General features: G+C 32.9%; 6 protein-coding genes across 7 annotated transcripts in view; 3 read left to right on the top strand and 3 right to left on the bottom strand.

Moving 5' to 3' along the window:
- LOC116346294 (SUN domain-containing ossification factor) overlaps positions 1 to 965 on the bottom strand; it is a 13,742-nt gene extending 12,777 nt beyond the window's left edge. The window contains exons 1-2 of the mRNA XM_031776250.1: positions 745 to 965; positions 147 to 473 (exon numbers count right to left, since the gene is read on the bottom strand). Coding sequence (XP_031632110.1) covers positions 147 to 473; positions 745 to 794 — 377 coding nt within the window. The 5' untranslated portion in view covers positions 795 to 965. The remainder of the gene's footprint in view (positions 1 to 146; positions 474 to 744) is intronic.
- A 335-nt stretch (positions 966 to 1,300) lies between these two features.
- On the top strand, positions 1,301 to 2,365 carry LOC116346296 (putative oligosaccharyltransferase complex subunit CG9662). Its single transcript, XM_031776253.1, has 5 exons — positions 1,301 to 1,569; positions 1,682 to 1,751; positions 1,847 to 1,879; positions 1,954 to 2,000; positions 2,080 to 2,365. Exons 1-5 carry the CDS (start codon positions 1,428 to 1,430, stop codon positions 2,247 to 2,249), a joined length of 462 nt encoding a protein of 153 aa, XP_031632113.1. The 5' UTR covers positions 1,301 to 1,427; the 3' UTR covers positions 2,250 to 2,365.
- A 247-nt stretch (positions 2,366 to 2,612) lies between these two features.
- On the top strand, positions 2,613 to 3,786 carry LOC116346374. The gene is made up of 2 exons (XM_031776389.1): positions 2,613 to 3,111; positions 3,198 to 3,786. The coding sequence occupies exons 1-2, from the start codon at positions 2,718 to 2,720 to the stop codon at positions 3,470 to 3,472; spliced, it is 669 nt and encodes a 222-aa protein (XP_031632249.1). The 5' UTR covers positions 2,613 to 2,717; the 3' UTR covers positions 3,473 to 3,786.
- Positions 3,787 to 4,585: 799 nt separating this feature from the next.
- On the bottom strand, positions 4,586 to 5,760 carry LOC116346338. The gene is made up of 3 exons (XM_031776327.1): positions 5,598 to 5,760; positions 5,087 to 5,210; positions 4,586 to 4,956 (listed from the first exon to the last, which is right to left on the bottom strand). The coding sequence occupies exons 1-3, from the start codon at positions 5,637 to 5,639 to the stop codon at positions 4,730 to 4,732; spliced, it is 393 nt and encodes a 130-aa protein (XP_031632187.1). The 5' UTR covers positions 5,640 to 5,760; the 3' UTR covers positions 4,586 to 4,729.
- A 1,352-nt stretch (positions 5,761 to 7,112) lies between these two features.
- On the top strand, positions 7,113 to 21,245 carry LOC116346404 (E3 ubiquitin-protein ligase Ubr3). The gene is made up of 13 exons (XM_031776436.1): positions 7,113 to 8,192; positions 8,543 to 8,988; positions 9,140 to 9,240; positions 9,319 to 9,478; positions 9,558 to 10,193; positions 10,259 to 10,438; positions 16,493 to 19,129; positions 19,194 to 19,410; positions 19,497 to 19,703; positions 19,773 to 20,434; positions 20,509 to 20,640; positions 20,707 to 20,846; positions 20,930 to 21,245. The coding sequence occupies exons 1-13, from the start codon at positions 7,934 to 7,936 to the stop codon at positions 21,045 to 21,047; spliced, it is 5,895 nt and encodes a 1,964-aa protein (XP_031632296.1). The 5' UTR covers positions 7,113 to 7,933; the 3' UTR covers positions 21,048 to 21,245.
- Positions 10,719 to 15,174, bottom strand: LOC116346405. Of its 2 annotated transcripts, XM_031776437.1 has the most exons (6): positions 14,647 to 15,174; positions 14,249 to 14,569; positions 12,287 to 12,428; positions 11,867 to 12,222; positions 11,561 to 11,781; positions 10,719 to 11,481 (listed from the first exon to the last, which is right to left on the bottom strand). In XM_031776437.1, exons 1-6 carry the CDS (start codon positions 14,911 to 14,913, stop codon positions 10,767 to 10,769), a joined length of 2,022 nt encoding a protein of 673 aa, XP_031632297.1. In that variant the 5' UTR covers positions 14,914 to 15,174; the 3' UTR covers positions 10,719 to 10,766. The 2 variants fall into 2 exon arrangements, with proteins under 2 accessions (XP_031632297.1, XP_031632298.1); XM_031776438.1 differs by lacking the exons at positions 14,249 to 14,569; positions 14,647 to 15,174 and adding an exon at positions 12,574 to 13,773.
- Positions 21,246 to 21,320: the final 75 nt, after the last annotated feature.

Genomic DNA, 21,320 nt, shown 5'->3' with positions numbered 1-21,320 from the left:
CCATATGGATTTGTCATATGACTTCATCGAGTGAAGAATAAAGACAAAATTAGTTTAGACTATATGATGTATTTCATTAATAAAATTCGTTTTCTTTTTTTATTTTTATTTTTTTCAATTATTAAATTAAGGAGCTGGACACTTACACATTGTTTTCTTCGGAATTATGTTCTCCGGAAGTTTCTTGTTCACGTTTTATGCTTGCTAGTTCACTAGGTTGTGGAAGCTGTGTTTCCATTTTTGGTTTTTCATCTAACTTAATTTCTTCGTATGCATTGCTATCACTTTTAGTTTTCTCTTCTGAATTCACAAATGTTCTTTCGGTCTTTATATGGAAATCATTTAAATTTTCATCAATAATATCACTTTGTTGTGCAATGTTTTGCTTTTGTAAGACATTCCCCTGAGTGTTGGAAACAGTTGGCTCCACGTTTAACGTCTCTGATGAAAGAATCACAGCTGACACGAACGCACTGTAAATAAGAAAATAAATTGACATTATTATGCTAAACAATAATGACTGCAGACAAATTGATATCTTTTGCAAGTGAAATGGGTGTTTTGAAATATAATCTGCAAAGGAAAAAGATATAGCTTTACAATTTCTTTTTGTGAGTGATACTACCAAATCGTCAATATCAATTTATCAATAAATTTAATTTCTGCAAAATATTCATTGCAACCTCAATTGAATAGTACATAATTATAAACATCGCGAATTGAATTGATTTGCACATTTATTACCTGCCAATGCTGAGCATCAGTACCATAATAGCGAATTTGTTTCTCTTCATTTTTATATAGTTTCGGTGTCATCAATCAACAACAGCTTTCGACCTTACAATTAAAGCTAAAATCACATTTTAATTAAAATGATTTTCAGTTTCACTCTAACAAATCATGTATTGTACTGTGTAAAATTGAAGTTTTTTTGGGCAAGAAAACAATAAACTAAGCATTTTTACATTTGATTATAGACTGACGTGTTGTTTTTGACAGATGTGTGCAATTTTGTTGCGAGTAGAGTGTGATAGTGTGTGACAGATGGTAAAATTGTCCGAAAGTCATTCGATTCGAGTACTAAATTTACAATAAACACATGATGTTATACTAAATGTATAGCATGTTTCTATTATTGATTTAAGAAAAACGGTGAAATTTAATAGAAACGAGTAAACCCAATTTCTTTGCAGTTTAATTTATTGTTTTCATTTTTTTTTTCGTTTTTAGTAAATATACAAAACAATTTTTATTTCATTCATTGTGAATGGGTCTTTAGTACATTTATCTGTCAAGCCTGTGTGTAACATTTTATACATATGAGTTTTTGCCGACGTCAATCACCGCCTAAACAATTGAAGTTCTTAGTTTTCATCTACTTTCTCTTTTAAAATCCAATAAAAATAGAAGTTAATCAAATTGGAAAAATGTTTGAAACACTTTATTCACTACCTTTCTTTATATTGGAAGTACCAAACTTAAAAATTAAACGACCGTCATGGTTTCATCAACCTTCTGCTATGACAATTTTCTCGCTAGTGTTGCTGTCGTACTTTTTGGTTACTGGAGGTAAATTTGTGTAAATTTTTCTCAAACATTCATTCTAGTTTTATTTATCCCATGTATATATTAAATGCAATTTGTATTAATGATTTTCTAAATGGTTCTTTATTTTCAATAGGCATTATTTATGACGTTATTGTTGAACCACCCAGTGTTGGAAGCACCACAGATGAACATGGACATTCTCGGTAAGAAAAGAAATTCATGTTCCACGTTCACAGTTGAAATAAAATAAATGTTTTATTTTTCACACAAATTATTTTTTAAACACATACTATTTCAGACCAGTTGCGTTTATGCCATACAGAATTAATGGGTTAGTTCTAGTTTAATTTATACCATATTCTGTATTATTCTGATTTTTTTAAATTTATTTTTATTATTCAAAAGGCAATACATTATGGAAGGTTTGGCCAGTAGTTTTCTGTTCACAATAGGTAATTTTGATCAATTAGAAGCGATGGATTTTAATTTTTAAACGCATAAATAAACATTTGAACATGTAAATTCAAACAGGTGGCCTCGGATTCATAATAATGGATCAGACACATGCATCTGGTTTTGGTGGAAAACCAAAACTAAATCGCATACTATTGACTGCCATGGGTTTCATTTTTATTTTGGTCTCATTCTTCACAACATGGATTTTCATGCGAATGAAGCTGCCGGGATATTTGCAACCATAAAGAAAGCGAAAAATAATCCCGTAAAATGTCCTATTGCACAACTCAAAAAATGTATTTCGACAGAATTGAACAAATAAATATATTAGAAATTCCAAATAAATAATTAAATAAGAAAATTGAAAACATAATATGTCTTACTGAAACTATGTATGTTCTGGTGATCGTCGGGCTCGAGCGCTCGTTGCGACCTCTGGAACTCCGTTGTGACCCTTTGATAAACATTGAATATATATATAGTGACCATTTTTAAAGAAATATGAAACGCATCAAATACCAATGAAATTATAGTCATATTTTTTCAAATGTCAAATATTTGCATCTCTTTCTGCTATTTGATTCAGAGCACTATGGTTTACACATACATTCAAGTCTATCATTAGCACCAACAAACACAGCAAACAAAGTTGTGACATATAACCGGCACTCTCGTGTAATCGTCTTTTCAGAATATATCTTCGAGCAAACAAAATGGACAAAGCAACAGGTCGATTCAATTTACGAGCGAGAAAATCGTTGAAATTGACAGGTCAAATCGAATGCATTTCATGTAAACGACATTATTTTCCATCGAGTTTTTCGGAGGATGATGAAGATACCGAACAAAAAGAAAACCTTTGTTGCAATTGTGAGAACGAAATGCGAAAGGTACCACAGCCAAAAAAACGTACACCACGCACCTCAATCAAAGTGGAAAAAATAGATGCCGACTTCAACATCGCTAGAACGAGCTCCAATGTATCCCATGATCAACACCAGAACTATGGACAGACGACAAATACTCAAATCTCTAAGAACAATATGGTGCAAATTCATTCTATAGATCTGATTCAGCAACATCCAACAATTAAATCAAGTCCCAACGGTAAGTTTTCTTTTGTGCAATATTGTATCGTGGTGTAAAATCATGCATACATAAAAACACTCCATTCATTTTGGTTTTTCAAATAGCTTTCAAACAGACTAATCTCAAACAAGAAAAATTGAACGCCACAGACGAGGCTGCAATGATGATCGCTGAGGCAAATCGATCAAATGAAAACCAAATCAACAAAATGGAAGCCTGTGAGGGACCAGAATTCGAAAAGGAAAACGAGTATGCCGTTCTGACGAATGAGATAACAAAAAATGATACAGTGGAATCATTGAAAATAAAATTTCCAAACGTCAACCCTTTTGAATTCGAATTCTTATTATTCTTAAAGGCGCAAAAATCAACTGAATGATTCAAAACATACATTTTAAATTGAACTACCTAAATTGAAATTTCCTACAATGGAAAGCAATTAATAAAAAAAATTATATTGATAAAACAACAAGTGATTTTTTCATATAATAATGTAAAATATGGATTTAGAAGTCCAATCAAATCAAAACAGCAATACAAACCTTCGAATGATCCATTTTTGCTTATGTTATTAGAATAATGAAAAATGTAATTCTTCAAAGTGTTTCAAATTTCCGTACTACTGGATATGCAAAGTAAGCAACATTTCAACTAGAAGAAATATTCAAAAAACGTAGTGTGTTTTCGGTGTGTAAAGAAATAAAATGACATTAATGAGGGTGATGACAATATTCAATACAACAATGTTTCTTTTGTAATGACTATTTTCGTAGAATCTTCTAGATTCCAAATTACAAAAAAAAATTGTATTTAAATTTATTTATAATTTATTAATGACCAAATGATTTCGTGAATAATGTCGTGTCGAACGCCATTCGTGTGAGAAACTCATGAAATTTATAAATTTGTCTATTTTGATACACAAATATTTAGTTAACTCATTGAAACATTTGTACGGTTTTAGTTTCCTATATAAAATATATGTGTATATATACATCAATATTTGTATATAAAAAGCCATAAAAAACGTAAACAAAATATCCCTTGATATAAAACTTGTGTTATGCGAGTATGGAACATGCTGCCGATATTTTTCTTTTTATTTTGGAGATGGACAGTTGATTGATGTTGTTTTGTCGCATGAAGAACGCTTTCATGTGCGTGACCTAAGCAATGGTGATGTCATCGTCTGGATTTCTATAGTTTTCGTATAGTCCAAGTATGAGTCGCATTCCGTCAATGAATTAATATTGAATAGTCTGTATAATGTGCTATTCCAACGCAAATAATTGCTTTGAACATAACATATAAAATGCGTAGTTTTTTTATACACCGCGCTGAAAAAACATATAAAATCTAGTGTGACTAATCACTTCCAATTTCCAATTCCAACATTCCAACAAAATATTTTAACTGAAAATCCAAAAATAATTTAATTAATCAGAAGTGAGTCACTGATTACTTTATCAGTAATAAATTTAAACAATTCATATCTATTGTTTCATTACGACACTTTATTCAACTGAAATTAAAACTGTTTATGACATGGACATTTTATGATTAGCAGTGTAAGGAATCTAATTTATGTGTGCTTTTTAAGCATTTTTTATGTTATTACAATGCTAATATATAACTTTTAATCGCGGAAAGTGAATATAACATCCAAGAAGAACAAAACACCATTGACAATGGATAACCAAGCTTTCCACATAGCCAATTTGTGGGTTTCACTATTGACGACTGAATGGAATCCATTGTCCCAATCTCTCAAAATCAGGGCACCAGTGGCAATGAACAGAGCACATCCGATCAAACTGAAGAAAATATCAATGCGCTTGTTGATTGGTGTGCTGAGAATATATCCTAAGACGAAATATATCGAACATGAATAAATTAGAAATAATGATGAAGTCATCGCGGAATAAAACTTAATTTTATGTTAACGCATAAAAAAATTTCAAATACGTAAAATTTTATATACGCAAAATATTACCTGCAAACAAGCCCACCAAAATCACTGTGTATCCCACGAAAGTCCCGGAACTCAAAACTATAGTTTGAGGATCAGATTCGTGAAGAGATTTATAGTGGAGAACCAAGCACGTGATTGTGATGATCTATGGGAATAAAATAATACAAGGAAATCCGTCATATGAGTACATAAGTATAAAATGTTCGTTCATGCCAATTTAAATACTATGTACGTTTTTATTTTTGCGAAATCAAGGATTGCGTTTGAATTGCCTTGATCATTCCAAATGAAATTTTTGAGGAATTCATCACCGCATACAATTTGATTTTTTCCGTTTCCATATATAGTAAGTGAAATAAACAAAATAAGCAGATCGCGCAAGTTTCAAGGTTAAAATGATTGCATCATTCTATATATATTGAATTATGTCTTCTGTATTGACATCAACGAACATTTGACTACTAACTAACTAAAAAATTTCACAAATAATCAGATAAACTGGCACTATGCACAATTGCACACATTCACTTACCAATTCCAAAAATTTTCCAATCGACAAACGACTTACTGCCATGTTTATATTTTTTATTTTTTGGTATTTCAACAGTAAATTAATGAATAATCGGGAGCAGATTTTCAAAACCGTGTTGACTCTTTCACTTCACAAACAAGACTGATGACTAAAACAAGTAGACGCTTGCATCTTCGTTGAATTGTTTACACACAATCTATAAAAATAGGAGGGAAACAATTCTCACGCTAGTATGCGTGGTTTTGGTATTGTAACTTTTAGGCGTGTATTGAAATTCTGACTTGATTACACGCAACAACTCATACATCATTCACACTGTTATTTGTAAGGTAATCCGGCTTTTGTGTATGTGTGCGTGGTATATATGCAACTTTGATATCAACGATAGCGATCAGTCCCATTACACTACCTTTAGCTACATAATTCAACTCGTAGTCATCAACACTTATTCCAAAAAAAAAACATTGCGTAAGGCTTTATAAATACCTATGAACAAATGGTATGATAATCATTCTGGAGCTGCCATACAAAAGATTGGAAGAATAAGAAAATGAAGGAGATTTATGAAAAAACAACAACATCAAAGCAGAACTATAATTTATTCAAAAAATTAAAGCCCACAGAGATGGCGGTTTACCCACAATGACAAAGCGAATAGACACTTTTACATTTATCATACTATGTTGCTTAATTCAAAGCAAAATATTTTGGACCATCAAATATAAAAAAGACATGATATTTATCATGGTTATCTTTGTTTATTATTATTATTCATTTCCTAGAGCTTCAACGTTTATAGTCCGAACTCCGAACCAAGTTGAAAAAAAAACATACAAAGTGGCGGTTTACTTTGTTTGAAAAATGCTTGGCAAATGTAAAAACAAATAACAGCACTGGAGCAATTAGTCAATTTCTATCATAAAAATATATTGTTCAGAAACATTATTCTCTTGTTATTTCTAATTCTATTTATGGGGCTTGTTCTAGAAATGGATGGAATATTCACAACAATGTAAAATAACTCATAAAAAATTCAATAAACTTTCAAATCAATAAATTAAAGAAAAACTGGAAAATATGAAAATGTAGGGCACTTCATAAAACTTTAATTCGCTGAAAAGAAAATGATTTCATACAACTTGGCTTCAACAGCAAGAGATATCGAAAAGCGATAGAAACAAAAATTGAGTTTATATTGTTTTTGACAATTTTTACATCATAATAAAGGATTTAATGCATGCGGACATGTGTGTATTTCAAATCAAATGGGAGAATATTCTTGAAGCATGTAATATATATAAACAAATGAAAAATCTTCCAACTTTATGAAAAATATCGCAAACAAAGCTTGGAAAACATTACAAATGTTCAAATAAGAATAATGCGTTCCCAGCGAAGAAGTTATATTGGATCGCAACAAACTTCATGTGGATAGCCATCGACCTTGAATATTGAAATACACACAAAATAGCAAGAATAAAAGAGAGAACTCTTTCAGTATGGAAATTAAACATTTTGGGCTATTGGTGCTGCTTTTTTCATTGTGTATTACATTTGAATTGTGATTCGGCTGAGTATTTGATGCGCTCAGTGCAAACATGACTAATCATAATTAACTGAAAAATATTAGGATCGAATTCTAAACAAAATTCACGAAAAAGGAATGTGGAATTAAAATCGAATTTCGTTTGTTTCGTTTGTTTCACTGACGAGAAAAAAATTGTGTTTTCTTGTGTAAATCTAGTGGGCAAGAAAAAAATGTCCACGACTCTACAATACGATACATCCAAAGTGCAGTCAAACGAGAACAAATAATATTTTTTGTTGGTGATTCAATATTTTCTTAGTAATTTTCCAGTGTTGAAATAATTTGAGCTAGCTCAACGAAAATTTGATTACGGAATAAAGTTAAATTCATTGCAATAGATAAAATATTTTTTATGGTGTGAGATAGAACAAACCACACACACTTGAAGAAGATGACGTTTGTAAAATGTCAGTGACTTGAAACTTTAATAATATATACGACACAAGTACGATCGATATAAGTAGCCATGTGGTTTAAATAGCAAAATGATTTTGAAATTAAAAAGAAATAAATTAAATAAAACACAAATACGTGACCAAATGTAAATAATAACAATAATAATAATCAAAAAGCAAACGAATAGATTATATGGACATATACATAGCTTCCCATATAACTCACGATACAAAATTCAGTGTAAACAATAAGAACAAGTAAAAATTCGCATATAGATGCTTAAAATCATCAATTTAGACATAAAATTCAATTTATTTTGATTCGACCGAAAAAAAATAAATAGAACTGTAAAATGATGGCAAACGCTTCCATTGACGATGGCTCACACGAACAAGTGTCAGAAGCGATCGCAGCAATGGTAATGCGAAAAGGCTATCGTGATGGAGCTTCTTTTATAAATAATGAGTGCGTTAATGGCAAAAGTGAATATCTGAACTGTGTATTGGATGTTATTCTTAGTCCAGAAAATAATATCGATAATTTAGAATACATAGAATGGTGCAAATGGCTTATTGCCGGTGGCCGTACACCTGATGACTTCGCAAGCATAGGTAAGGTCAATGACATTAGAAGATTTCATATTAATGATTTGAACGTTTTTAATAAAAACGCCCAAACGAATTGAATTTTAAACATGTAAAAAGTAAAAAAAAGAATAAAAATATTTAATTCGTGAATGTTTAACTAAAAAACAAAAACTTAATGTGAAATCTTCATATTTATGGTATTAGTGTACAATAGAATGTTCGTGCTTTGACTATTTGCTACTTTTCTATACGGAGTAAATTTTATACCTTTTCATAATAAATATCATTTTTATTTTTAGTTCTTAAAGTACATAGATTATTTTTAAGATAATCTAACCTTGAAATATTTGTTCATTTTTTTAATGCAAATCTAGTTCGAACATACGATAATCATGCGAAATGTGGTCTAGTTTGGATACCACATGTAGTTGCTTACCGATGCCGCACATGCGGAATTTCTCCGTGCATGTCAATATGCCGGAATTGTTTCAAGAAAGGCGACCATTCCACGCACGATTTCAATATGTTTCTATCGCAAGCGGGCGGTGCATGTGATTGTGGGGATACATCAGTGATGAAAGCCGAAGGGTTTTGTTCCGACCACGGCATCAATAACCATTCTAGAAGCTCAACTGTGCCAAATGATCTAATGGCCGTCGCAGAGGCAATAATGCCACGATTATTACTTCGTTTGCTGTTTCACTTCCGTGATGATGGCAACATTAAAGCCTGTGATTCATACTGTAGTATGCTAATGGAACTGAATAATATAGGTGAACTAATGCGTAACGTGATGACTACAACTTTACTTGATAAATCGGTATGTTGATGGACAAAAAGACTTGAATTTTTCTTTAATTTTTTTATTAACTTATTATTGAAGATATATCGACAAAATTATGTATTTTATTTTATTTTTTGTCATCAAAATGTTATTCTTTTATATTTATTTATGTATTTTCATCCAACAGTTATATGTTTCGCTACTCAATCCAGACACAACAAAATCATATTCTGAGTTCTTAGTTCGAAGCATAATCAAGTATAAAGATGCCAAAAGCAAGTTGAAAAGGTAAGAATGTTTAATACCGTATTTTCAATTATGAAAAACATTGGTTAATTTGATTTATTCATTTCATGGTCTTTCAAGTCCGGTGGCACCAAACAAATATAAAGATTTTGTAGCTCTCCAAAGTGACATTGTGCATTCGTCATTGTTAGAAGAATTAATATTCTGGACGTTCAAATATGAATTTCCACAGAATTTTGTTTGTTTTCTATTGAATATGCTACCCGATCCAGAGTATAAGGTAATAATTGCATTTCGAAGGTTTTTGGATTGAATTTCAATGTTTTTATTTTATTAATTTCCAACAATTCACATTGTAGGAACAATTGACACGAACGTTTGTAATGCACTACAGCCGCATTCCAAAGGTTTTGGAAACGTCAGGCGATCCGGATACACTGAGCAACCGAGTCGTTCATATGAGTGTGCAACTATTTTCAAATGAAAGTTTGGCGCTTAAAATGGTCGAAGAATTGAATCTTTTGCATGTGATGATCATTAGCTTAAAGTCAATGATGGCACAAAATCTAATACGAAATACATTACACGATGAAGATCGAAATACACACGATGTTATTGATTGTGCTACTAAAGCAATGAAAGAACACTGCTATTGGCCGCTCGTTTCTGATTTCAACAATGTACTTTCTCATGAGTCGGTGGCATTAGTTTTTCTTCGGGACGATGATTTAGTAAATATGTGGTTTCAATTTTTATCGATGCTGCAAGGAATGAATGTCAATGTTCGCGAAGTTGGGAGTCATATCGAATACGAACCAAGTTCCTATTATGCAGCCTTTTCATGTGAGCTAGAAGCAAGTGCATATCCAATGTGGTCCATTATATCGCATTTGAATGACAATACATATGCTCAGCTTGCGAAAAAAATCATCATATTCTGCTCTAACTATCTGCAAGACTGGTTGAAAGCAATTTATCAATCAAAACATGATAAGGTTAGTTGAAAAAAATATTCTTGTGAATCATATTAGTCATTTCTAAAGGAAAACTATTTTTACAGAGTGAAGTTATTAAAGATGATAAAAATGAAATGATGCGCGCTTCCTTTCATTTCCCACTTCATCGGTATCTGGCTGCATTTACATGTCAAGCCGTTAGCAAAATGAATATGACACTCAAAGACATCATCCCTCAGCCGGACCTACTTACTCTCTTAATGATTCATCCTCTACGCGTGCAGGTACATTTTTTTAATATATTTTTCAATACATTCCACAAGTGCATATGTTTTTGTAAGTGTTCAATTACAAACGCACATACAATTTGCAATCGTCACATTTAAGAAATTCAAAATCGGTAATATTTTTGTATATTTTTCGAAAATGATGGCATAAAGAAATCTTCATCGTCAAAATTAATCATCAGCACTTTATGTGTATAATGAAAACATTTACATACTTTCTAAACTTTCCATTTATTCGAGCTCTTTTCCATTGATTTAAAAAATTACATGGTTTTATTTTGTTTCAAAAAGGTAGCAAATTGTTATTGAAATTTCTGTTCTACTTTTATTTTTGTAAATTTACAATTTTGATATCTTCGGCTTCATCAGCCAGACGTGGTGTTAAAATGTGTGGTTGAAAATCGTATGTAATCAATTTCAGTCCAATAAATCCTCCATAGTTCGTTTTTCCTTTATGGTATACACCAGCTCCACTGAGAGCAACTGGAACTCGTGAGATAACATCTTGGGCGTCAATATATGGCACGGTTGTTTGGCCAACATCTCGATCCAAATCGGTGTGCGTGAATTCGATATATTGATTCGATACTGAATCAATTTCAGATTGTGATGGACATAAGATTGGAATATCTGGATTCTTTAATTTAATTGGTGTACGTTTATCCGAGCTACTTTCCGTATTATCGTTTGACTTCCAAAAGCTGGTTTGTTCGGGATCAATCAAACGGCCCGTGGTAAAATCTGCTTCAGTTACTCGAATTTCCAAATTCAAATGTGTGCCAACAACTCTTAATCTTATTCCGGTCACAACATGGCTTTTTGGTGCCACTAAGTTATCCAAATCGATAGCTCTTTTGTCCCAGCTCATGGTGTGATAATCAAGTCCGCTCCGAATTCCACGATCGAGTAACTTATAGTCACTTACAGGTTTCCAACTCAATGTTGATGCATTCACGAACCCTCTGGCTTGTAACTCTCCTTCTTGGATTTGAATATGAATTATACGGTTAATTTTTTTGAATCGAAGGCCAGTTATAACTCTGTTCAGTAATTTCAAAATAGTAGAAAATAAATTGTGTTACTCGTTCGAATGAACATTACATTTGTAGTCATACAAACCTATTTGCTGAAATATTGGATGTGGCTTCTCGTAAATTAAAATAACGATCTGACTTTACACTTTGCTCATCACAGATACACAAACAATAGCTACAATGCCAAAAAAGCCAGCGCCACCATGAGTCGACTTTTGTTGATCCGGTTTGACATACGCCCGATTTTCCTAGTGTGCGACCGTTTTCGTATTCAATGAATTCATAGCGACGATTACTTGATGGTTTCTTAAAGATCAGAATAAATTGTACATTATTTGTTTTTTCAGTCATTTGATAACATAATAGTTATTGAGCTATTGCTCTCACATACAGATGGACAAATCCACATATCTGAATCGAAGAACTGGCAGTTCAGAAGCTTTCCATTACATTTCGGTTGCCGTGCACAGAATAATTCTTTGTAACAACTGTACGACTCGCTGAACTGATAGGCTGCACAATTTTCACGGCATGTGTTATCATTGTTCATATCAACTTCATTTTCAATATAACCTTGCAACAACCTAGTCACAGTTATAAACGTTTCACCTTCGATGTGATGCCTTGGATCACAGCGCCACACAGATCGATCAGCGCGCTCCATTACTTTTCGCATTAATGATTGTGTTTTCTGAACACGATCTTCAAATCTTTGTCGCATCAAGTGAGATTCTTTTGTAAAATTGCCTAAACATTTGCAATGGGAAATTAATTACAATCGTACATCAAATTTGTATTGGTGTGTACAAACCTTTGCCGTATGTTCGTAAAATCATCCAAGAAAACTGCATCATAGCGTATCCTTTGAGTTCAGCTATCGAAATTGCATTGTACATTTGGAACAATACTTGTTGTGCTGATTGCTTCGAAATGCAAACCAAATTTTGTGCCTCCTGCAAATGATTTCAACATACTTTTAAAAAATGTATCGGTTTTTGTGTGTTTTTCTTATTTTAAACGATTTGAAATGGATACTATAACGTCTTTTTAAACGAAAAAAACTTATATATATATATCATAAAACCCATAATTTATTACCAGCATAACTTTGTAGTATGTTCCCTGTTTAACCATAAAAGTTTCTATGTTTTCTGCGGTGCCATTTATAGCTTCCGATTCTGAAAGAATCGTATCAGCTAAATCAGTCAATTCCAATCGTTGAAATTGAACAACATTTTTGTCAATGACCAATTTGAATGAGTTGAATAATGTGCGAATTGGCGTTAAACTCTCTTTCACAATATTCCATTCGTAAATTTTTTCAAGCAAATAGAATTCATTTTCGTTATAGTCGCTGAGGGTGAGGTTTTGATCAATAAATGTTTTGTGCTGACCCAATATTTGATTCAAAACGCTCGATTGATCAACACCATTTTCGACGATACTCCATAATTCAGCTTCCAGCTGTAAATATTGTGCCCGCAGAAAATCAATTGATGTGGCCCCTTTCGTATAAGTGCTAATTGCGCAGAATATATTGCAAGAAATGAAGAAAGCAACGACAGCAATTTTGACCACATTACTTTTTGTCATGTTTGTTTTGTTTAGTTTATCCCTCTCCGAGTGAAAAATTATTCTTTGTTTTTTTTTTATTATACACTGAATTCCATAAACAACATGTTTTGTAATGTCGTCGTTGTACAAAAAATGTTTCGATGTATTTTTCAACTAAAAATTTGACGTTTAAAAGACTTTTTCGTTCCGCATTGATTAAATTACACTTGTTGTAAGTGCCTTATTGGAGAACTGTTTTATTCTAATTGTAATCAATTTGAACTTGGGACTTTGACAGTGCAAAAAAATTGAGATTCATGAATACGCAAAACAACGAATAAAAAAAACACACTCCGTTGAACATGAACTGTAGCAATTTTAATATCTTTGTTTCCGAATTAAATTAGTGAGCAAACAGATCTAAACTTTTTGTTGTTGGATTATTATTCGCTTTCCGTAAATGTATTAACGTGTATATATATATTTTTTACTGTTTCTGCTGCCGTTGTTGGTGCTGTTGTGCGTTTCAACAACGTTATAAAACATTTACTGGACGCGTTGACGTTTCAAATGAGACTAACTTATTTCGTGTAGCTGTTTTGTTGTTTCTTCATTCTCATTGTATGCTTGTACTGAATGTATAGCCCGAACAGCACAGCAACGATAGCTATAAAAAACGCACACATACTAACATAACAATACATATGCTGTCAATAACATAGAATGAGACAATTGATATTTGTATAGTTTTGAAAGCATAAATTCGGCTTATGTCGTGTATTCGTTCTCACGTCGCGTGTAGCATTCGGTTGTATATGTTGATATTGGTGTCACTTCGGAAATTGCATGATTTACTCAACGTTTCAACTGATACAAACGCAAAATAATATTATTTCTTATGAACATTTCAATCGTTTCCTTTGTTCTCATACAATGCATTTGATATATCTTTGTTTGCTTTAATGATTTCAAATAAGTATTATTTGATGTGAAAAATGTTTGGGGTTGACTTTATATTCGTTCGTAGTTTGTTTTGTTTACGAATGAAGATAAATATTTGGATAGGTTGTTCAATATTTTTCAAAGATACGGACTATTCAATATTACCGGCATTAAAAGTGCACAATACACATGGTTCCCGTGAAATAAAATTATTTTTTAACGTTCATACATTCCATGGCTATCTGTCATTATGAAAATTAGAACAAAATCTCATTACCTCCATATTGTCGGCCAACAGTTGAAGTACTCCTACATTTCCAATGTTTTCCAAATCTGTTGAACCAGTAGTTAGTAAATGAATTCGTTCAAGTAATCCCTGTACAGACATTGTGTCTTGTGCCGTAATCCATTGGGCAAAATTCTCGAGCGTAAATCTTTCCAAATCGTTATAGTTTAAAACATATGATTGCATTTTATCATCTTGCGTTTGAATGCGATTCAATAAATCAGACAAATCATGCATTTTCAGTTCCAATTTTGTATTTGAACCAATGAATGTGGTGACAGAATCGACTGTCCAGGAAGCGGCTTTTAGCGTCTATGTGTGAAATATAAAGATGATATGGAATAATTTATATGAAATATTTAAAAACCTTTAACATAACAAATACATACATCATCCTCAAAATTATTTATTTTTCGTGAAACTTCATTAATTTTATTCAAAATTTTCTTCTGTTTTTCCTTTCGAAATGGTAACTCGACACCACCGCCCAAATTAGTTTGTTCAACCAAATTCCATGTTTCAAGTAATGTGGACGTTATATCCTTTCCTAATTTCAAAACTTCCACCACATCATCAATTAAGGCTTCGGCTTGATAAGGCATACATACTGACAAAAATAATACGGTATAGAAAACAACACTATTTGGTATGAGCATTTTTGGTTCTTTTCGCGGTATTTTCTAGCAATTGAATTTACAACAAAAAAACACACGCGTTCACTAGATTATTTATTGAATTGACATAGAGTCAACGACAAAATTCCATATTCAATCTTAAATGCATTTACTTCTATGAAAAAAAAAACACTTCAAGTTCTTATGTTTGGAATTGATTCTATAAATTCCACAAAATTTAAAAAGATACAGACTCAAATTTGTAGAAAGAAAATTAATTTCCAACTTTTTGAACAACAGACAAATGAACAAAAACTTTGGCGTGCTCCGATGAGTTTACAAATCGAGTCTGATATTTGGGAAAAAACGACAACTGTCTCAACGACAACAGAAAGTGACGAACATATTAAAAAAAACAATACAAATACACAGCCACACATATGCATCAATGTATTTGTCGGCATACATTAGTGAGTCATTGCATACATTGACTTAAGTTTGTTAATAAATACGTTAAATACACGTAAAAAATGTCTCTCACAATACTTGTTATATATCTGCGTCATACACTTAGTTTTAGGACCATCAAAATGAATTTGTCGTTTAGAAAGGCTGTCAGACTCAGAATATACTATTGTATGTGATAAAGGGGAATTAGTTTCTTTAAGATGCTCGCATTAAACAAATACTATTATAAATTTACTTTAGGTTAGTATGTTCGTTGACCTCTCAATCTCATTTAGGAACCCAAATATTCAAAGTTATTTACATGCACAATAATTATGTAAGTTAATGAGTTCGTTTTATTCCATTGCTTATGTGCATAATCTGTCTATGCAAGACTTGAATAAAATCCAAATTATATTTTAAGTATTGATTTCGCACGAACCTAATGATGTGTTGGAAAGCAAAATAATTTACGCTATACATACACTTGTCTGAATCATTTGTGCTCAAATATACAGCATACATAGGAATGAATCACTATATCATAAGAGAGTAAATTGCATGAATCATCATCCTGTAGAAGATGTTGACCTTATATATTATGGCGATGGGGTTTTACCTTTCGACAGAATTCAGATTTTTGAAAACAATCGACCAACAACAAACAAAATAATTCCCACAAAAATGCATTCCAACTTTGCATTGACTTAAATTTTGTTATTCTCCATTGAAATGTTATAAGATTAACATTTATAATGTTGCATTTATATTAGCTGTAATTCGTTTTCTGATGCTGCACATTAGAAATTATGGCGATACTAAGAAGAAATCATGCGATTAATAATTATTTCAATTCATTTATATCTATTCAACTCGCATCTCGTTCGATTAAGTTCATTTATAATAAATCACATGAAGTATATTTTTGTAAGGAGATTTAAAATTGCGTTGAAATTTCTGACTTAAGTTCACTACAGAGATTAAAGTGTGCAAAATGCAATTAATGTCAATATAAAGTAAGAATCGCTATGAAAAACAGGTTATTTATAAATTATAATACAAAATAAACAAACAATAAATTCTTTTTAATTGTAAATGTACAAAAATATCAGCATTACTAAGAACATATTTTGTATAAATTTTTTCTAATGTTTCGTCTTTTCTTTTATTGCAGAGTTTTTTTTATGAAATTTTGGCTGGAGTATGGATACGAAATGGTTTACAGATAAAAGGTCAAGCAATGACGTATATACAAGCGAATTTCTGCAATTCGATGGTTGATATGGACTTATATTTCTTGCAAATTTGCGCAATTCAATTGCCACCGAAAGTATTTTTATTGAATGCAATTGAATCATTCGGTGTTGGTGACTGGCTCGGTATGTGCCAGCTATCTCAGCCACAAGAAATGGAACAAGACTCAATGATGGAGGGATTGTTGACATTTTTGTCTACGATCGTTTCATCCCGAACGAACTTAGGGAATGACGAAAAGGCACAATGCATAATCGAAATAAGTGCCTTGCTCGCCACTGGCGACAAAACACACAGTCAACTATTAGAACTAATGCCGGAACGTTCGGGAAATTCACACACCAGAAATTTTGAACAATATTTGAATGAATTATCCATATTCAAGCAACCACCAAGTCTGTCGGAAAATCTGGAACAAGGATTGTTCATGCCGACTGGTGATGTATGGGAGAGGTATTACGATCCGCTTCATGTTCTATTGCGAGCCGTGCACCGAAGAGATTTCCAAAATTCCATGGATCGTTTTCAAAATTATGTCAAGCACGAAAAGAAAATGCCAAAAAGTGGAAGTCTTTGGCCACCATTCAGATTGCCAGCACCAGTGGGTGGATTTTATAGTGATCCATCATGTATTCTACAATCACGTATTTTGCATTCAATGATTCTTGGCATTCTATACCGTGCAGTACACTTGTACAATGTTTCAGAGCATATGCTATCGCTGGCTATATTCTTATTGGAAATGGCTGTCACGTACACAAACAATGTGCCAAAAGATGCATTGGAATGTAATCAAAACAAAAGTTCATTTGCCTCATCAAGCGATATCCCAGAGCTATTGAATGTTTACTCCGGTGACTGTTTAGCAGCAAATCTTCGCCATCATGTCAGTCGTATTGCATTGGCTTCAATTGAACCACAAAATTCTCCAGCAAATTATAGCAACACCACGTTTGATAGTGATATTGAATGGGATGTATCGGAAAATGAACCATTACAAACCTTAATGCCGAATACTACGCAAATGGAATTGGATACGGAAGAGACTCGATTCGATGTAGCTCAAGATTTGAGCATTCGGGAGCGCTATTTACCTTTGCGTAATGTTGATACAAATCCCGAAGCTGGTGCACTGGAACCATATGGATCTTTGCCACCAAATGAAGCTGTTAATGCAATTGAGTATACAAGACGTGACTCGGATCCAGAACCATCGGGGTCAACACATTTGGCACTACCGCCAGCACATCCAACAACTGAAACAGGCATGGAAGTTGTTGTTCGTCGCAATTTGAGTATCGTTGCAACAGATGAAACGCAAAGACCACAAACAGAAATGTTTTCACATGCAAATCCAGGCACAATGCTGCCCTTCCAAAGAGTACAGCCGGTAGCTGTACCTAGAAATATGGATATTGTTGCTAGTACGGGAAATAATCAACGACGAATCTTTTCGACATCATTCAAATCAAAAATCATTGAGGGCAGCATGTCCGATACTGACTTCATTCAAATTGACGAAAGTATTTTGTCACTTTTACTAAAGTTACACTCACAGTTGAGTGGCATATTGGACAGTTTTTCTTTGGATGAAACAATTGAAGAGAAAAACATAGACGCTATGGATACCAGCGAAGCTGGAACATCAAGTTCACATGCTAGTCAATCGAATCACAAAAATATCAATGTGTCGGAAGCGCGTATTGGCGATGGTCCATTTTTCATTGGAAATCTATTGAAGAAAATTGCAAAAGCTGATGAGGGCTGTGCTCAATCAATAAATGAAATCCGTCAACGTTTATGGCCAAATCAACGTGAAAAGCAAGCAGAACAAAGAGCCAAAGAAACTAAAGAAAAGGAAGAACGTAGTAAGCGTGCTCGTGAACGTCAACAAAAGCTTATGGAAGAATTTGCAAATAAACAGAAACGATTCATGGAGCAAACAGCTGAAGAAATGGACTATTGTGACTATGATGAACAGGAAAATGATGAAGAAGTGACTAGAGAAAAAGAATATGTATGCATTATATGTAATCTGACTAGCCCAAGTACTGAATCAAATCCAATCGGTCTGGTTGTTCTAATCGAGTCCAGTGGTGTATTTGGTCATCGTAGAAAGTGTGGTGAGAAATTTAAACTGCCACTTAACGATGATGAATCTAGTTCTTTGACAACAGAACGATTTGCAACTGAGTGTACGCATCGAAATCAATTACTTACATATCAATTTGGTGAAGAGTCCTGGTTTTTGACCAGCAATAACTCCTTTGAATCAGGTATATTTGTACAGTCATGCGGTCACTATGTTCATATCGGATGTCATGAGTCTTATTCAAGTTCATTGAGTTCTCAACGTCAACAAAGTTTGAATGTTGAACGCGGTGAGTTTTCATGTCCGGTTTGCCGACAACTGGCTAACGCTGTTTTGCCATTGAGCCCACAAACTGAGACACCAACTTCAGTTGTACGCACTAAGGACGAGAAGAAAAAAGATCATATGCTCAAGTCATTACTGGAAGAATTAACCGTTCTTATCAAGGAAAATGATCAACCTTCGGTAAGATAAATTACTCAATGAATACTAATGATAAAAAATTATGTATTGATTATTTGATTTTCAGCCATCGAGACCAACTAAACTAAATGAGGCAATGGGACGTGCAATGGAAATCATCACAGAATGTACTTATCCAAAATTGTTTTCACCGTCACAGCGAAGGTTATTCTTGTTTGTAACATCTATCGCCCGAACGAACCTGGAGGCTGAAATAATTCAAAGGGGTGGTTCACTTTGTTCGAAAAATGCCTTGCGATATAAGCCAAAGCGAGATTGTCTTGGTAAATATTAATTTTAACATTAATTATAACAGTTTTTCACCGCATTTTATACCAAATAATTTAATTTTTTCAACGTATTTATATAGTGCCTCTGTTGAGCTTATTGTCGGAATATTTACGCCTTTTGGCTGGATGGCCGCTTTGGCAATCTTTCGTGTCTTTGTACGAAGTTCAGTCGATCAATACCGCAACGGTGCCTGCACACTGTCAAGAAATTATTCCCAGTTTGTTGGCAGATCCAATAGCTCTTCTGATTAAATACACTTTATTAGCCCCACTTCGTATGGATATAGGTGAGAATTTTATCTTTATGCACACACTTGATTAAAATAATATTTCTTTGTTTTTTTTCCTCTTTCCAGTTTACTTTACTTGCATCGTAAAAGTAATGTACAATTTGTTGTACTTTCAAGTCATTGTCAAAGTGTGCTCATCTCTAACCGAAGCTGAATGTGATCAGATAATATCAACATACGCAACAAATGAAATGGTGGATTTAGGCAGATTCAATTGCCTTGGATCCGTAATGGCTTTTGTATTGAAGATAACAAATAATTGCCAACAATTCCGAAGAACTTCATTATGCAGCGTACCAATTCCATCTACTTCAACATCCTCTCAACAACAGACTCAACTAAATTTGAATCAAATAGAACAACAATTGCAAAATCTTTGTTTACCTTATCTACGAATTGCGACATTACTTCGACATCATTTATACGAACAAAATCTACCCGTCATTGAAGTTCCACAAATGGAATTTGTGTGCTTAGTTTCTTATTTGGAATTGGTAACGATTGATATTAATTGGAATAGTTTTGATGCAGCTGAAGCATTATGCTTCATTCCTGGTCATGAGCGTAAATTGCCTGAACTATGGTGCAACCAATTGATGAGCTTGCATCGGGGTTCTCAGGCAGAAGAGCAGCACAGAGCTCTCGTCACATTAGTGAACAATCAACATACATTGTGGCAACAGCCAAGACTACTAACTCTTCCACGAGAATATGAAAAACTTTTTACGGTAAATTAAAATACAATTTAGTATATTTAACGATTCATTATAAGTGTATTTTATTCATTTGTGTGAATTTTTAGTACTACCATGAAAAGGTCTGCACAAATTGCAACAATGTACCGAGAGAATGTTCGATTTGTTTGCTTTGTGGAACCATCGTTTGTTTGAAACAACGGTGTTGTGCTGAAGCAAGCTGCTTTGAAGCTGTCAGGGTACGATACATACGAAAATAATATGAGCCGATATGAACCATATTGATACATTTATTTTTTTTACAGCATTCAATGCGATGCGGTGGTGGAACTGGAATATTTTTGGTTGTGCCTTCAACTTATATAATCGTGGTTAGAGGACGAAGAGCATGTCTATGGGGATCACTCTATTTGGATGATTATTTCGAAGAAGATCGAGATTTAAGGTAAAACATTTGAATACATAACAAAGAATGTTCTATATTAACAAGGAATGTAAATCTATAATAATAACCATCTTCAATTTCAGACGAGGTAGACCTTTGTATTTGAGTGAGGAACGTTTCAATTTATTAGAATCTCAATGGCTATCGCATCGCTTTGCTCATACGAAACATACATGGGTTTTGCATAGAGATACACTTTGATTTCTTTAGATAACTATTGAATCGAATAAAAATATAATATTTCAATAAATATTGTTTTAAAAAAAGAATTGATGGAATGTGTAAACACATACCATTCTTTTTTTCAAAAGTCACGTTAAAGAAGCTCAACCTCAATCTAATAAACATGAACACACTGTAAAAATAAATTAAAATATAAAACGATATACAGAAATATAATTTTGTCCTTTTATTTAACATTAAGAAGTCTAATAATAAATTTTTTACAACATGACCACTATGTCGATATTATTG

The sequence above is a fragment of the Contarinia nasturtii genome, unplaced genomic scaffold, assembly GCF_009176525.2.
Source record: "Contarinia nasturtii isolate CC-2019 unplaced genomic scaffold, AAFC_CNas_1.1 Cnas_scaffold_1500, whole genome shotgun sequence".
NCBI classification, from domain to species: domain Eukaryota; kingdom Metazoa; phylum Arthropoda; class Insecta; order Diptera; family Cecidomyiidae; genus Contarinia; species Contarinia nasturtii.
This window is presented reverse-complemented; position numbering and strand designations above follow the sequence as displayed.

Coding starts and splice junctions, on each gene's coding strand:
- LOC116346296 (XM_031776253.1), top strand. CDS start 1,428: ATGTTTGAAACACTTTATTCACTACCTTTCTTTATATTGGAAGTACCA. Junction 1,752..1,846: donor GATGAACATGGACATTCTCG/GTAAGAAAAGAA, acceptor ATACTATTTCAG/ACCAGTTGCGTTTATGCCAT. Junction 2,001..2,079: donor TAGTTTTCTGTTCACAATAG/GTAATTTTGATC, acceptor AAATTCAAACAG/GTGGCCTCGGATTCATAATA.
- LOC116346374 (XM_031776389.1), top strand. CDS start 2,718: ATGGACAAAGCAACAGGTCGATTCAATTTACGAGCGAGAAAATCGTTG. Junction 3,112..3,197: donor AATTAAATCAAGTCCCAACG/GTAAGTTTTCTT, acceptor TTTTTCAAATAG/CTTTCAAACAGACTAATCTC.
- LOC116346338 (XM_031776327.1), bottom strand. CDS start 5,639: ATGGCAGTAAGTCGTTTGTCGATTGGAAAATTTTTGGAATTG. Junction 5,211..5,597: donor TTGGAAAATTTTTGGAATTG/GTAAGTGAATGT, acceptor TTATTCCCATAG/ATCATCACAATCACGTGCTT. Junction 4,957..5,086: donor TTTGGTGGGCTTGTTTGCAG/GTAATATTTTGC, acceptor ATTTCGTCTTAG/GATATATTCTCAGCACACCA.
- LOC116346404 (XM_031776436.1), top strand. CDS start 7,934: ATGATGGCAAACGCTTCCATTGACGATGGCTCACACGAACAAGTGTCA. Junction 10,194..10,258: donor ATCAATCAAAACATGATAAG/GTTAGTTGAAAA, acceptor CTATTTTTACAG/AGTGAAGTTATTAAAGATGA. Junction 19,704..19,772: donor CCCACTTCGTATGGATATAG/GTGAGAATTTTA, acceptor TCCTCTTTCCAG/TTTACTTTACTTGCATCGTA.
- LOC116346405 (XM_031776437.1), bottom strand. CDS start 14,913: ATGCTCATACCAAATAGTGTTGTTTTCTATACCGTATTATTTTTGTCA. Junction 12,429..14,248: donor TGTTGGCCGACAATATGGAG/GTAATGAGATTT, acceptor AATCATTTGCAG/GAGGCACAAAATTTGGTTTG. Junction 12,223..12,286: donor TTTACGAACATACGGCAAAG/GTTTGTACACAC, acceptor GCAAATGTTTAG/GCAATTTTACAAAAGAATCT.